Source organism: Geotrypetes seraphini, chromosome 6 (genome assembly GCF_902459505.1).
Source record: "Geotrypetes seraphini chromosome 6, aGeoSer1.1, whole genome shotgun sequence".
Classification (NCBI taxonomy): Eukaryota; Metazoa; Chordata; class Amphibia; order Gymnophiona; family Dermophiidae; genus Geotrypetes; species Geotrypetes seraphini.
The window spans coordinates 219,105,729-219,121,981 of NC_047089.1; the positions used below are offsets into that span (position 1 = coordinate 219,105,729).

At 44.7% G+C, this 16,253-nt stretch overlaps 1 protein-coding gene across 1 annotated transcript in view; it reads left to right on the forward strand.

Annotated features, from left to right (window-relative positions):
- The window catches only part of XPO7 (exportin 7), a 174,297-nt gene that overhangs the window by 55,393 nt on the left and 102,651 nt on the right, over positions 1 to 16,253 (forward strand). The window contains exon 3 of the mRNA XM_033950080.1: positions 8,998 to 9,144. Coding sequence (XP_033805971.1) covers positions 8,998 to 9,144 — 147 coding nt within the window. The remainder of the gene's footprint in view (positions 1 to 8,997; positions 9,145 to 16,253) is intronic.

The following is a 16,253-nucleotide window of genomic DNA, read 5'->3' on the forward strand; positions in this document are numbered from 1 at the left end:
AATCAGCTATCTTTCTCATCTTTTCTTCGTCAGATGGCTGTGGACTTGGATCTTCAGTTAGATACTGGCTCCAAATGCTCTAAAGAGTACCTCAAAGTCATGCATCTTCCTCAACCTCCGGAAGAGTCACTTAAGCTTCCACTTCATAAGCTTTTGAATCAGACTTTTGGTCGATGCCTGGAGACACCTTATTCCATACCAGCTGTTCCAGGAAAATTGGACTCTAGGTATAAAACTGTGCATCGCAAAGGGTTTGACAACTCGCAGTTATCTCATCAATCCCTGCTTGTTGAGTCCTCCTTAAAGAGTCCCATCCTTCCAAGGTTTATGCCACCGTACCTCCTAGAAGGGAAGGGAAAACTATGGACAAATTTGAATGTCACACCTATCCAAATGCTATGATGTCCTCAATTATAATTTTCATTGTGTTACTTATTTTGAGTTTAATCTCACCTATAAGATTTTTCCCATGCCAAAACCTACGACAGGGTTTAAAAAGTGCTGCAGGTACAAGAGGCCTATTTCGATAACCGACCCCTATAATTGGTGTCTTCAGTGTTTGGGCCCTGATCACCAAATTGAATCATGCAATAAGTGCTCCACCTTGCAAAAGCGTTCCATTAAAGCCCGTCTTATAATGAGGGAAGCTGTTTGGCTCTGCTGTGAACATTGGAAAAACTGCAGAGCCGTTGCCTTTGAAAAATACTACATTGGCTTCGACACCGGGAAATCTAGTAACGGGGAAGCCAGTTTCAGAGTTATCCCCTTCCCAGCAAGCGTCACAGGTCTTTACAGCATTGAGTCTCTTGTTGCAGACCACACATCAATCTAAGGATCTGCAGGTTGTCTCCCCTCCTAGGTGTGCATCCTCGTCAAGGTCACCCTCTCCGAGTCAACCTGCTGCACCAATAGTACCAGCTGGTAAGCCTTCAGTACTGGTACATCCTGCTCAGCAGGTGTCGCAGGCCTTTACAGCATTGAGCTTCTTGATGCAGACCAAAAGACGTCATCATCATTCTGCTGAGCTACAGGTTGTTTCTCCCACACTGGGTGTGTCTTCTGCCAGGTCACCCATACCGAAGCAACCTGCTGCACCTACAGTGCTGGCTGCTCAGCAATCGCTACTGGTATACTCTTTTCGAGAGAAACTCGATAAATTCTTTCTTAGGGAGATTGCCATTGTTTATAAGTCGCACTGAACTCCCTAGGTACCAACCCAACCTGATAATACCACTGTGAGGCATCAAGGTACCAATACCATCGATCCAATGGAGCATCGAAATGCTGCTCTGATCTTTTATGAGGCGCCATGGTTCTATCTCTCGGCACCGATCTTCCTCCAGGCATGGTTCTTCGCATCGAAGTTCTACTTCTTCTCAACAATGCTCTTCTTAGGGACTTCGAGCTGCTACTTTGGGCCATAAGTCCTCTTCTGTGAGGCATTCCAGACCAAGACATTGGAGTTCCTCTTTTAGTCAACCTTCGTTTTTTGAAGAAGCATCAGAAAGTTCATCAATCCTCTTTCTCCTCTTCACCGGACCGGTACTGAAAATGTCGCAGGACTTCTAGACATTTTTTCCCCAGAAGTTTTCTGTGATTCGAAGTCTGACTCAGAGTGTGGTTTTTCCTCTTCTCAACCTAAGTCTGTTGATCCAACTCTTCCCAAAAGAAGATCTTCTCCTGAAGAATTCTCCTTTTCAACTTACATTAACCAGTTGTGCAAAGATTTGTCTCTGTCAGTGGAGACTGATGCTTCATTTAATGCTGAATTTCAAAATATATTGAACTTTCATGGACCTTACAAAGATCTCTTCAAATTGCCATTGGATGAACTGTTTAAACAAATCCTTTTTAGAAATTGGGAGATACCTTTATCTGTCAAGGTTGCTCCAGGGAAGATGAATTCGCTTTACAGAATTTTCTCTACTCCAGGATATTCCACAACTTCCACTCAACCCTCAAAAAATATTTTCCTTCCAGAGTTCCTTCCTCATTGCCTCTAGGACATGAAGGCCCTACTATGGACAAGTTTGGACGTCGCCTTTACCAAAACTTTATGCTGTTGAGCAGAATTTTTAATTTTTCAGCAGACTATTCATACTCTGTTACAGACTGCAACGTATCTTCCAAACATCATTGTCTGATGCTTTTCAACTGTCTTACAGAGTGTCCGCTATGTCAGTAGCTATGAGACTCTTGGCTTGGCTCAGACACTCTCTAGGGAAGGTGCTTTTTGGCGAGGTTGTTGCACAAAAATTAGCTCAACATGAGCAGACTGAAATACTTTAAATAAAGCGCAGTCTAAATCTTTTTCTTCAAGGAGATCTACTAAACAACCTCCTTTACATCAGAGACATACTCCTTCTGTTTCTAGGCAGCCACCTCCTTGCCAAAAGTTGTTTCAGCATTTCAAATCAACCAGGAAATCAGACTTCCAGCCTTTCAACCTACAGGTTCTAGAGGAAAGACAAGGCTTTAAGGCTTCTGAATGTCCGCAGTGTTATTTTGCGTTACCTGGAAGTAACTGATGAGTTTTGTCTGTCAGACCATTTTTGTGCTAGCCAAAGAGTTGAGGCAAAACAGACCAGCTTCCAAGTAGAGAATGACACGGTGACAAAATTCATCACCGTTCCCGTGGATAACCGCGGTAAACAATCTTCATGTCATTCTTTAAGGAGAGAGGGAAGAATCAGAGTATGAATGGCTACAACCACTGACCCTCAAGCTTTGCTTTGAAGAATGCTGGTGTAGAAGGACTGAGGCTGAAATAGACACTAAAAATGACATGGGATTATTTCCCGTGGTTATCCGCGGGCACGGGAACTGTGATGAATTTTGTCACCATGTCATTCTTTACTTCCAAGGCCAACATGTCCAGGTGGATTCGGGCAGTGATCTCTATATACATTGTCTGTGGCAAACAACCAACAGTGTTGTTGAAAGCACATTCGATAAAAGGAGTGGCCTCCTCTAGGGCGGAATTTAGAGTGATACCGCCGGAGCAGATATGTAGATCTACTACATGGTCTTCCCTTCACACATTCACTAAATTCTGTAGGGTAGACATGGCAGCACAGGAGGATTCTGCAATTGGATCCCTGCAGTACTGAGAGCAAGTTGAAAAGGTGATGGCGAGAGCTAGAAGAATGCTAGGATGCATAGGAATAGCTATGGCCAGTAGGAAAAAGGAGGTATTGATGCCACTGTATAAGACTGGTGAGACTTCATTTAGAATATTGTGTGCAATTCTTGAGACCGCACCTTCAAAAACATAAAAAGGTTGGAGTCAGTCAAGAAGAAGGCTACTAAAATGGGGCGTGGTCTTAGTCATAAGGCATATGGGGACAGACTTAGATCTCAATATGTATACTTTGGAAGAAAGGCGGGAGAGGGGAAATATGATAGAGACATTTAAATACCTACGTGGTGTAAATGCGCATGAGTCGAGTCTCATTTGAAAGGAAGCTTTGGAATAAGAGTGCATAGAATGAAGTTGAGGTGATAGGCTCAGGAGTAATCTAAGGAAATATTTTTTTTACAGAAAGGGTGGTAGATGCGTGGAACAGTCTCCCGAAGAAGTAGTGGAGACAGAGACTATGTCTGAATTCAAGAAGGCTTCTGATAGGCACATGGGATCTCTTGGGAAGAGATAATGGTTACTGCGGATGGGCAGACTGGATGGTTTATTTGGCCTTTACCTGCCATCATGTTTCTATGTTTATCCCACCCGGAATTTTGGGAACTGCTTGGGTACGTCCCTATGGTTCAGTATACAATTCCTATTGCACTGGAAAAAGATTATAGCTTCTTACCTTGATAATATCTTTTCCAGTAGATAGGAATGGTATGAACCTCCCACCCAGTAATTTATGATGTACCTATTTCTGCCTTAAGCTTCATGGTCCTCTCCGTAGCTAAGACTTCTGTGCCAGACAGACTATTGTTTCCGATTCAGTTTGTAAATAGAATTTCTCAAGAGTTGATTGAGCTTCACTAATATTCAAGCTGTTGCTTTTATTTGATGTGTTTTACTGTTGAATAGCATTGTTCATTTATAAATTACAGTTTCATTATTGACTGTTTATATGTTATACTAGTCTTTAAGCCCATTACATTAACGGGTGCTAGAGTAGATGTCTATCTGTCTGGGTATTTTTTTTCTTTGTCTCTCTCTCTCCTTGCATGCTGCCTGTCTGTCATTTTTTCTGTCTGTGAATCTACCTCCTTCCTATGTCCATAGTGGCCCTTTCTATGTCCTTAGTGCCCCTAGTGCCTCCTTCCTCCCCCCCTCCGATGCCAGCCTGCCTTCCATTGAAAACACCCCACCCCCTCCATTGCCTCCTATAACCCTTCCATTGAAACCCCCCAATGCCAGTCTGCCTGCCTCCCATCCCCCTGAGCAGCATATTTCCATGGAAATCCCCCCCGATGCCATCCTGCGTGCCTGCCTTCCATTGAACCCCCACCCCCCTCCAATGCCAGCCTGCCTCCCATCCCCCTTCCACCGAACCCTCCCCCATGCCAGTCTGCCTCCCATTCCCCTGAGCAGCATGTTTCCATGGACCCCCCCCCTCCGCGATACCATCCTGGCTGTCTGCCTTCCATTGAACCCCACACCCCCCTTCCGATGCCAGCCTGCCTGCTTCCCATTCCCCTTCCACTGAAACCCCCCCCCATGTCTGCTGCCTGCTTGCTTGCCTCCCATCCCCCTGAGCAGCATGTTTTCATGGAACCCCCCCATACCATCCTGTCTGCCTTCCATTGAACCCCCCCACCCCTCCTCCGATGCCAGCCTGCCTGCCTCCCTCCCATTCTCCTTCCACCTACCTGACTCCCCCCCCACCTTCGCCGCCGCCGACCCGGCACAACCGAAACCCCCATTGACCCCCCACCGCTACAGGGCTGACAAACCCGGCAGGAGCAGCAGCATCGCAGGCACAGTAAACGCTGCTTCGGGTCTTCTACTGGCCTAATTTCCTCAGCCGCGTCCCTGGGACGTGTCAGAGGAAATTAGGCCAGTAGAAGACCCGAAACAGCGTTTAGTGTGCCTGCGACGCTGCTGCTCATGCCGGGTTTGTCAGCTTTGTAGCGGTGGGAGGGTCAACGGGGGGTCCAGCTCTGGCGCGTCGCTAGCAGCGGCTTGAAAAAAAGGAGACTGTGACGTTAAGCGCGCATGTGCACTCGTGCTGTTGCAACGGAACAGGGAACACGACTTTCGAGTGCGCATGCGCGCTTACCATTTTATTATTATTGATGAGCAGATCAGAACCTTGGTTTTGGGGAGTTCCCCGTGTCCCCCCCCCATCTCCTGTCTTTTACTCTAAAGCTTTTAAGAGGGCAGCAGAGACCAGGGAGAAGGTGATGGTGGTCAGAAGCTATAATTGACAACTTTCTGCAGTATGTGAGAATGGATTGAGTACACTAGAACAGTATTTCTCAACTTCTTCAAGCTAAGTACCTTTAAGTCTAACAAATATCAGCCGAGTACCCCACCCAAGCTCCGCCCCAGACCTCACCACCATAATAATAGTACTAATTGTAATGCAATTTCTTACATCCATTTTTCATATACACACAATATAATCTTATAATACATAATGGTAACCACAAAATTAAAAAAAAACACAAAGCACACGCTACACAGAGAAAATCTTAATCATTTATATTCGAGGGGGTTTCAAAGAGATCAAGGCAGATGACTTTAAAATATGCAATGTCAACTCAGTAACAACTATAGAAAAATAAACAATTTAGTGCAAAATACAGACAGCAGATTTAAATTCTCAAAACAGACACATTTTGATCACTAAATTGAAAATAAAATCATTTTTCCTACCTTTGTTGTCTGGTGATTTCATGAGTCTCTGGTTACACTTCCTTCTGACTATGCATCCAATATTTCTTTCTTTCTGCATGTTTCATCTCCTCCGGACCCCATTCCCTTCCCCAACCAACATCTCTCTCTGTCCCTCCATGAGTCCAACTTTTCTTCCTCTGTCCTCTACCCCCTATTGTCTCTATCTCTATATCTCCATCTGTCTTGAGAGATCCAGGCATCTCTCCCACTCGTTCTACTACCACATCCAACATTTCTCTCCCTCTCATCCACTGGATCATGTGCAGCATCTGTTCCTCTGTTCCCTCTCCACCACCATATCCAACATTTCTCCCTTTCATCCTTTTCTCCTTCATACATTTTTACCTTTCTCTCTATGCCCAATTTTCCTATTTCTTCCTTTCCCCATGTGCAAGTTTCAAGTTTTATTAAAATTTCTTGTACACCACTCAGAAGTTTGATTGAGCGGTCTACAAATAAAAAAAAATTTCTACAAAAAAGACAGAAATGTAAGTTAAAACTTTACAAAATAGACCTTATGGGGAGTTAGTAGGACAAATAATACACAAATTTAAGACAAACAAGAACAAGAGGGAAAAATGGGAAGAACTACAATAATCAGAAGAAAGTGAACATAAAAGGAAAGATACGTTAGGGGGGGATCTGAATAAATATTATCAGAAAAAGTTTAGCCCTGATAAGGGCAGTTAGATAATAATAGTTTATTTTTTTTTATACTGTCATACCCAAAAAGTTCTAAGCGGTTCACAACAGTTAATTGTAATACAAACAATGCAAATCATTGAGAATTAACAAGTTATGTGCATACAATATAGGAAAAGTACATACAAAAAGGGTACAACAATCTTAAAAAAGAATAAAAAAGTTATAATGATAAAATATGTTAAGAACCCAGCCTGTTAAATAATTGAGTTTTTATCTGCTTTCTAAAATCAAGATAAGAAGAGGCATCCTGCACAATTTTGGCAAGGCATGAATTCAGTTTGGCAGCCTGGAAAGAAAAGGTTCTTTCAAAGAACATTTTATAATGGCATAATTTTATTGAGGGAAAAGCAAACAAATGTATTCTTCGAGAGCTCTTATTGTTATAACTCAAAGTAAAGTGGGGATTGAGATAACCCAGTAACATACCAAATACTGTTTTGTAGCAGATGCATGAGAACTTGAACAGAACTCTGGATTCCAATGGCAGCCAATGTAGCTTTTGATAGAAAGGGGTAACATGTTCCCCATTTCTTCAGGCCGAAAGTAAGACGGATGGCCATATTCTGAACCATCTTGAAATAAAAATGTTTTTAACTTGTTTTTAAAATGAGAAATGGATATTTCTAGATGAAGATGGTTAGGGATGGAGTTCCAAAGAGAAGGGGTGTATACAGCAAAATTGTTAGATCTAATAGTGTTGATGTGCTTTTTTGAGGGAATCGTTATGAGATTTTGAGACGTTGAGCGAAGGGCTTTAGATGGACAGTAAGGTATGATAAGACTGTTAATAAATTCAGATTGGTTGCTTGAACAAGTTTTAAATGTCAATAAAGGGTTTTGTAGTTTATTCTGTGTTCAACAGGAAGCCAATGGGCTTTGTGAAGAAGGGGTGAGACATGATCATATTTTTTAGCATTGAATATGATTTTTACACCGTGTCTTTTCCTCTCACTCCACACCTATATCCAACAATTCTCTTTTCCTGTTCCCTTACTCACCAGCAGCATCTCCCTTTCCCTCCCTTCCTAACCCCCAGCCCCTGCAGCACCCCCCCTCCCCCGCACACCCTGTGCAGCATCTGTCCTTCCTTTATTCCCAACTCCAGCCCCCACTCCTCTCAGCTGGATCCAACCTCTCCCTAGTTCCTGATTCCCCCACCTACCAGTTCCTCACCACTGTATTTTAAAATCTTCAGGCAGCTGGAGATGCAACAAAGCCAGCCTCCCGCTGTCTGCCTGCCTGCCTTCCTGAGAAGTATTCTTTCTGCAGCGTTCTGCATAGGCAGAATGCTGCAGAAAGAGCACTTCTGGGGCAGGCAGATAGCAGGAGGCTGGCTTCGTTGTGCCTCTAGCTGGTAGGTGGGGGAATCGGGAACTGGGGAGAGGTCTGATCCAGCTGAGAAGAGTGGGGGCTGGGTTGACTTTGATGGAGGGGGCAGGCAGGAAGGAGGGATCCCCAGAGGTGGCTTAGTTGGAGGCAGGCAGGCAATATCTGTGGCGGTGCATACCCCCAACAAGCGGCTCGCGTACCCCTAAGGGTACCCATACCGAGTGTTGAGAAATACTGCCCTAGAGTTCAGCTTACCATCTCTATCTATTGGAAAAGATATTATCAAGGTAAGAAAATAATCTTTTTGAATCAACTGTCCCAGTAGAGAACAGATTTAATACCACACCACAGTAAGGCCTGAGATTGCAGGAATGAGCACTGAAGTTTGCTCCAGAGATGAATTTTATTCTAAAGTTCCTGAATTTATTTTGCTCTCAGAGGTGGTTTTTGCCATTACCTTGTTCTTCTCATTCTACAAACGGTATGAGCAGCTTCTGACTTAAGTAGTATTGGTAATTGTTTAATGATATGCAAAGATGTTTTAAGCACTCTAATTATTCAGATTAAGAAGCATTGAAAGTAAATAGATCAGTCCAGAGGCAAGTTAGTAACCTTGATTATTTAGAAACAAACTTGTGAAGGAATACCTAGGTCTTTGTGCTTAACATGCATGTAAAGAGAGACCATCTGTTGTGCCATGCCCTTTTTCAAGGCATTCATTCAGTAACTGATAGTAATCATCAGACAGCAAAATCATCTTGGATGATTCAGATGCAATTGCCTGTATTTCCTGCAGTTTACATTGACCAAGCTGGTTTGTTTCTGTATTTTGTTTTTCCTTTTGTCACTTTGTAACTGAAGTGAGAGGAGCATTCTCAGCACTAATGATCAGGATATTTAAGACAAAGAATATATTAAATTGAAAAGGTAGAGGAGATTGAATAGGCAAGGAAAACCCAGAAGCTATACCAAGGCTGAGCTGAGAGAGGAAACTTCAGTGATTGATAGGATGCAGTGAAAGGTAAGTTTTTGGAAGATGTGTGCTGTGGTCTCAGAGAGGCATGCTAGTGATCAGATTGACTTATTCCCTCTGTTTTCTATTGCAGAGCTTAGCCCAACTGGAGAACCTATGCAAGCAGCTGTATGAAAGCACGGACACGGCCACCCGATTGCAGGCAGAGAAAGCCTTAGTAGAGTTCACATCCAGCCCTGACTGCTTGAGCAAGTGCCAGCTTCTCCTGGAACGAGGGAGTGTACGTAGATTTGGATGCTACAATGCGGGCATATGGGGGGGGGGGGCTGATGGAAGGGAGAGAAGTGAAAAAATGGGATTAGTGTTATAGAAGGTAAAGAGGAAATTTGGAGGAGGGTCTGTAGTAACTGAGAGCAAACAGTTCTCCATAGTGGGGAGGAGTGAGAACTAACTTCTGTAGATATTTTTGGGGGAAAGGAACGGTGAAGTGATGGAAAAGCCAGTGTTCTGGATTAGAGGGGGGGGGGTGGAAATAGTAAACAAGAGTAGAGGGCACTCTAAACTTGAGGGAGGAAAATGGTAAGTGAAAGCAGACTGTTCCAGGGGCTGTTAGACAGAAGCAGTTGGTGGTTCGGATTGGTGGGTGTCAGAAGTTGATGTTATTTATTGCAAGCATAATACATTTACTCAATCAGAGCAGTGAATTGAGAACCAGAGAAGCCAGGGTACAGATCCCACTGATGCTTCTTGCAATATGGGAGAATGATTTGCCCCATTGCCTTGGGTGCACTTTTGATTGTAGGCTCCCTTTGGCAGGGAAAGTACTAAAGTGCCCTAAATTCTACCTCTCTTATAAATATTGTCTTGAAGAAAATTCAAAATCCACAGAGTAAAGGGGAACCGGCATACGGCAGGGACAACGAACTTTACAAAAGACGAAGAACGTTTTGAAGTTTCAGCAAGTTAATCCTGCCTGAGCCAGATAAGTCATTGTTTCTCAATCTACTATAGTAAGCGGGTCTGATAACATTTGGACAGTCATTTGAAACAGTGATTTGAAAGTATAATTGAGGAAGACTATACAGAAACAAAGTTATCTAAATATAAGTTTTCTGTCTTTTCAAGCATTTAACATCAAGTGACTCAGGCTAGAGTGGAGGTTTTTAGTCAATGAGGTGATTTTCCCTTTCTAGTGTGCTTCTTGAGTTGACTATCTGTAGCACATGGGGATCTGAGGCTTTTTCCTCCTTTAATGTAATTGATAAAGATTCTAAAGTAGATTGAAATAAGTGTTCAAACAGCAAGAACCACAGCTCTATGGATTTTTAATTTTCTTTAAGACAATATTTATAAGAGAGATAGAATTCAGGGATTGTGATATTTCTCTCTTAATCCTGTATAAACAATTGGTGATATAATCAAAGTACTAAAGTGCCTCAGTTGTACTTTGCCTTCAGTTCATATTTGAAAAAGGCGAGTAATTAAATTCTAATTGTTAATTCTGTTATGTCCCCTCCAGATCGGTACTGAAGGTTTTCAGTCCATGCCTGTGAACCGGGACTTGCAGAAATCCACAGTTTTCTTTCATCTGCTCCTCCTATCTATATGAGAGAGACAGAGCCCCCTACAATTTTCAATTCTGCAAGCAAACTGTGCAGAAGTCTTTCTGATCTACTCTGCTTTTTTTATTTTGGTCATCTTAAGTTTGTTTTTCAGTGACTTTGATGCCGTGAAACCCATTTTGAAGTGATTCTCTGCCATGGAAAGGAAGCAGTTTCTGCAGAGTGGACTGCAGCTTCACAGGGCAAGTTTCAAGTGGAACTGTGGGTCCAGCCTCAGCCTGCTGTGTGCCAACTTTCAGGCTTGGGGGTCCATCCCTCTGGGTGCTTACTTGCCTTCTGATCTTGTCAGAGGCTTAAGTGTAGGCTGCTTTGCATCCTAACAACCCTCAGACTATCAGGGCACAGGCTGCGTTTTCCTGCCTCCCCAGTTATGTGAAGAGATTTCGAGGGGGTGGCATTTTTGGTTGGGGTCCATTTGACTGGCAGCCTGAATATCTTGAGGATCATACCATCTGGAACAATTCTGAGACAGAAAATCCTTTCCCTCACTTCAACTGCAGTGAAAAGAGCTGACAGGCATGGCACTTCAAAGTCTGTGGGTATTCCTCCATTATATCCTATGAGAGAATCCGGGGGGGGGGGGTGTCCAAAAACAAAGTTATTTCAAAGGTTTCTGGGGGTCGGGTTCAGGTCTCCCCCTTCAAACCCCCAAATCAGTGTTTTGTTTTGTTTTCCATATTGTTTTTAAGGGCCATTTTATGCGCAAATTTGCTGGAAGCAGCCTTCTTGGATTTTATTGATCTTTTTTTACAAAGTTTATTTTCTGCCTCAAAACCCCTCAATTTTGCATAAAATCAGTAGGGGTGGACTCTTCAGCCCCTAATGTGTTGTTTATGTTTGAATTGCACCGGTTTACTGGCAGACGAGTGCCCTTGTGCTGTAGCGCACATGGGGAGGGAGTGGGAGCTTCAGGCCTCACCTACACCGGGTCCTCCAGGGCTGGGGAGCTAACAGTCCTGGATATGGGCATAAAATCCTGCCCAGTGGCCGTTTTTGGTGCATCGAGTCCAGGGACTCTTTATGGGCATCACCAGGGATCCGGCGGGGCACAGCCTTTGTCCAGGGGTATACATTTACTCCAGAATTTATCCAGCTCCTGTGGAGAGCATATTATATGGATCCGGCGCATTCATTGCAGCTGCGTACATGTTGCCCGTCTCTAAACCAGTCACTTCCTTGCTGGAGGTTCCTATTTCAGGGCCACTCTATCCAGGCTCTTACGGACCCAAACCACCTTAGCTGGTGCACAGATTCTATGCCTCTTTTATCGCCAGACATTGCTTCCACCCTGGATAATGCTGATGCTCTCTGCGGACTGATTCAGTAGGAGAAGAGTCCTGATACAAGTGAGGACCCTTCATTCGCAGGATCTTTAAGTCGGTGGCCATCCACCATTTCATTACAGAAGCCATGAAGGAACTGAAGCTAGAGAGTCAGCCCTCTACATCGCAGTGTTGTGTCATGAGCTGCTCTAATGCTCTGACATATTTTTTCCTGCACATCCGGATCTCACTGCCCTGGTTACAGAACAGTGGGATACTCCTGAGTGTTCTTTCCGACTGACTGAAGCTATGTCTAAGCTTTATCCTATAGTTCCTGAATTTCAGCAGATTTTTGACCAACCTAACGTGGATTTGGCAGTGGCTCAGGTCACCAAGCTCTTAGCCCTTCCTAGTGATGGGGGAGTGATGCTGAAAGATTCCCAGGATTGAAGAGTGAACATTATCTTAAAGAAGCTTTTTGGTGTAGCTTCTTCAGCAGCCTTTTCCCTAGCAACAGCAGCAGATGAATCCAGAGACCAATGGGATAGCCCACATCTACCAGCAGGCGGAGATAGAGAAACTGATTAACAGGTGGTCCTATTGGCTGGCACTCCTTCTGTTTATCCAGTATTCTCTATCTCCCAGCAGGAAAAGGTCGCTATTCAACTAGCTCCTGAATTCTGGCTGTGGCTGGAAAATTATTTTCTCCTGTTGAGGTTTCTGTTCAGTGAGCTGGCAATGCTATTTCTCCTGTTGAGATTTTCTCTTTAGTGAGACAGGTGTGTCCGACTGAACGGTGCCGGCTTTAGGGGTTACACCTGGGCCCCCCCAGGTCCCTGCCTCACCCTCTCTCCAGTGATAGAGGGTCTGACTGGGTCTCAATTTTTTTCTTCTTTCCCTTCTCTGTATAAAAAAAAAAAAAAAAAGAGACCACAGTTCCTCCATTCTGCTCAGTTACTGCTGATCAATTAGTTTTAACTGGCTTCAACCGGCCCTAACAACAAGCTTGTGAGTATGTCTGGTTTTTTACTGTCTGTTGAACTTCAGGTTCTGTTTGGGAGTCTTAGTAATGTGGGTTCGGTCAACGTACGTTTAAGGCATGGATATTTTATTGAGGCTAAGTTTTATGACTAGAAATCCATGGAGGGAGCCGGGATTTCCCGCCCTTTGCATGCACGCGCTTGGATTCCTTGTTGGTTACAGCGTGGCAGTAGCGGTGCAATTTCATGTTCGCACTTGTTCTCATTGTTGGGTTTCAGTGTAGCAATAGTAATCCTGTTTATTTTGAGGCTCTCTTTCATCGGTGTTTGTCACGGCTATGCGCAGCTGATTGTGCAGGTGCCGGTTTATAGCAGCATGAGATGGGACATGTTTTTTCCGGCGCTGTGGGCCGTTCTTCTGGTTATTCCCTGAGTCTGATTTTCTTTCTATGCAAGCCGCAGCAGGGTAAATTTTGCAGGGCTCGAATCCGACTATGTTTCTAGGAGCGTTGATGCAGCGGCCACATGTCAGTGAGAAGCAGGCGTGCGCTCGGGTCTTCGGCGATGGCGGGAAAGCTGCAGCGTTCCGGTAGTTTATTTCCAGCTGACTTTGGTCAGGGTATGCTGGGGCTTCTCTCCTTTCCGGTTCAGACAAGTTGTATGTGTTTCACCAGCTTTGGGACAAGCTTGGGCAGATTTATATGTCTATGTCTGTGTTCCTGCTGTACTCCCTTGAAGGAAGCTGCTTGTTTAATCGGACTCTGGGGTTAGCACTCAAGGGGTTTACCAGTGAGACTCTGACCTGTGCTAGGTCACCCAGTCTCGGTTTGTCTCCGGATTGGAGCGACATACGGCAACTCACGGCACGGTGAGATCAGCAGTAAGATAGTGCCCTGTATTTCACACAGGTATCTCATTGTCTCTCTTGGGGTCCCTGCAGATTGAGCCTTTGTCTGTAGGTAACTGTCCTTATTTGGGCCTCTGTGCTGAGCTGCATGTGTCTAGTAGTGGCACAGGATATATATGCCTAAAGGTAATACAAACAGTTTCCAAGTTCGGGCTGTCTCTATGGGCATAATGACACTGCGCATCTTCCTGCGGCCAGGACTCTCTTTCTCTATTTCTGAGGGGGCCTGGACTTCAGATTTCCATGCTTATCACGCTGGTTTCTCCTGTCACCATTTTCTCATGGCACATACTAGGCGGGCCCCCCAACCAGACAGGAAGGGCTGTACAGCTCCTTTTAACCAGGAGCCAGTTACCTATTCTCTCAAACCCACGGAGGATCACGCTCTATGTGGCTGTTAGTCTCATCCCTGAAGCTCTCATTAGCGATGTGAGCTTTGTCTGATACCTGTAAGGATGCTGTTTTCCACGGGGCGGTAGATGCAGCATCTTGATTGAGTCTGGTACGTATTCACTTTAAAGGACATACGTATTTCGCTCATGTTGCATGGGGTTAGTACTGTTTTCATGGTTCCAGTATATTCCTCTTTACATTGTGAAACTTGATTTTTCCTAGTAGAACCTTCTTGCAGATCCTACAGTTTCATCCTGCCATTCCCTGACCTTCTGCACTTCATTCTGAGGGGATCTTGACTTCTTCCAATGACTCTTCAGCTTTCTCATGAGGGAGAAGACGCTATAATGTCAGGTCAGGGGCTGTGAAGATTTTTCAGGATGCTTGCATCTTTGCATCCTCAGGTTTCTAGTTCGTTCTTGGAGTCTCTATGTTTTGTGTTTCCCTTTTCAGTGTTACTGGTCCTCAGGACAGTTCTTGTAGTTCTTCGGAAACTAAGGGACGTTGTTCCACTTACTTCATGGTGCCCGAGATGGGGGCATTGGGCAGGCTGGATCCCATTCTGCTGAATTAGTTTCTCGGGGTTACACATTTCTGCAGACAACCTGGGAGTATATTTACATTTTCTCTATGGACTCCGAATCGGCACTTGGTTTGCCTGCCTCTCTTGGAGCAGCGCTTTCGGTTTTGGCACATGCCATTTCGCCTACACAAGGCTTCACGAATGTTTTAGGTGATGTGGGCGGTGGTACCGTTTTGGCGCTACCAGGCGATTCATCTAATTTCTTCTTGACTGCCTGCTTGATTCGGACGACTTCCAGTCGGGCCATTTGACTGACACGAAAAGGGTGGTATCTTTTCCTCAGTTCTTTACACGTGCATCTTCGAATTTGCACAGCGCTCTTTTCTCCTGTACTATTTATAGGTATATCGGGGTGATATTTTTATTCATATAGGCGAGACATGTGTTTCTTTCCGGAGACTTGGGCGTGGGGTCTCGGTCTCAGATTGGTATTCTTCTTCACTTACCATGACCAAGAGTATGGGATTCTGTATAGTTTCTGGGATCCATATTGCTGACTCCACTGGGAACTTCGGCTTGCTTTCCCCTTCTTACGCTACAGTAGTCACTTTTGTTCCGGTGGTTCCCGGTATCTCAGGGCTCCAATTATTTGATATGCTCCTCCTGCATCGCTCTGTATGATTTGGTGGCTCAGCGCGATTTCTCTTTTCAAGGCATGCCTCGGTCTTTGCTGGACTAGCTCATGACCACCGACCATCCCGGGCTGTTGGGTTGGGGGGCTCGGTGGCTTCCATCCTCAGCTCTAGGAGTCTGGTCTTCAGAGGCGACTCAGTACTTGTTCATTCTTCTACTCTTGAGCAGGGTCAGGCTACCTTTCTGGAGCTTCAGATCATTCTTCCGGATTGCCGCTGAGGGTCCTTTTGGTCAGTATTAGGATGGGGGTATTTCTCTACAGCTTGGGCAGTAGGTGTTGTACTCAATTGGCAGGTGAAGTTGTTCTGCTTCAATGGGTGGACTCTCATCTTCGTCTTCTGTTGGCAGATCCTTTTATGTATCAGGATAAGAGTTTGGATAGACTTTCTCTCCGCGGAATCTGAGCATGGCCCGTTTCTTGTATGTTACAGTGTACAGCGCTGTCTTAGTCGCCAAGTCCTAGACCTGGGAGAGTAGTCTCTCTTAAAGAGAGCTTTCCGTCTCATAGTACAGCGCTGGGGCAGGCCACAGATAGACTTGATAGCTTCAGCCAAGAACTTGAAAGTCAAGCGTTTCTTCTGTTGAAGAATAGATCCTGGAAGTTTGGGTTTAGATGTATTGGTTTAGCCCTGGCCAACTCACAAGTTCCTTTGCATATTCCCTCCGTGACCCTTGGTCGGTCAGGTTATCTGCAGGATAATGTCTCATCCGAGATTGGTGATTCTTGTAGCTCTGAACTGGCCTCATCGTCCATGATATGTGGATCTGGTCCGTCTTCAGTGGGACAAGAAGCTCAAGCTTCCTCTTCATTGCAACCTGCTCAGTCAAGGCCTGGTTCCCATGGAGAACTCCAAGTGCTTTGATCTTAAGGCATGGCTCTTGAGCGCTCAGCCTTAATTCAGAGGGGCTACTTTGACATAGTCATCCAAACACTTTTGAAGTCCAAGAAACCTTCAACTATGGCAGCTTATGCCAAGGCTTGCAAAGCTTTCCAGCAGTGGTGTGACAA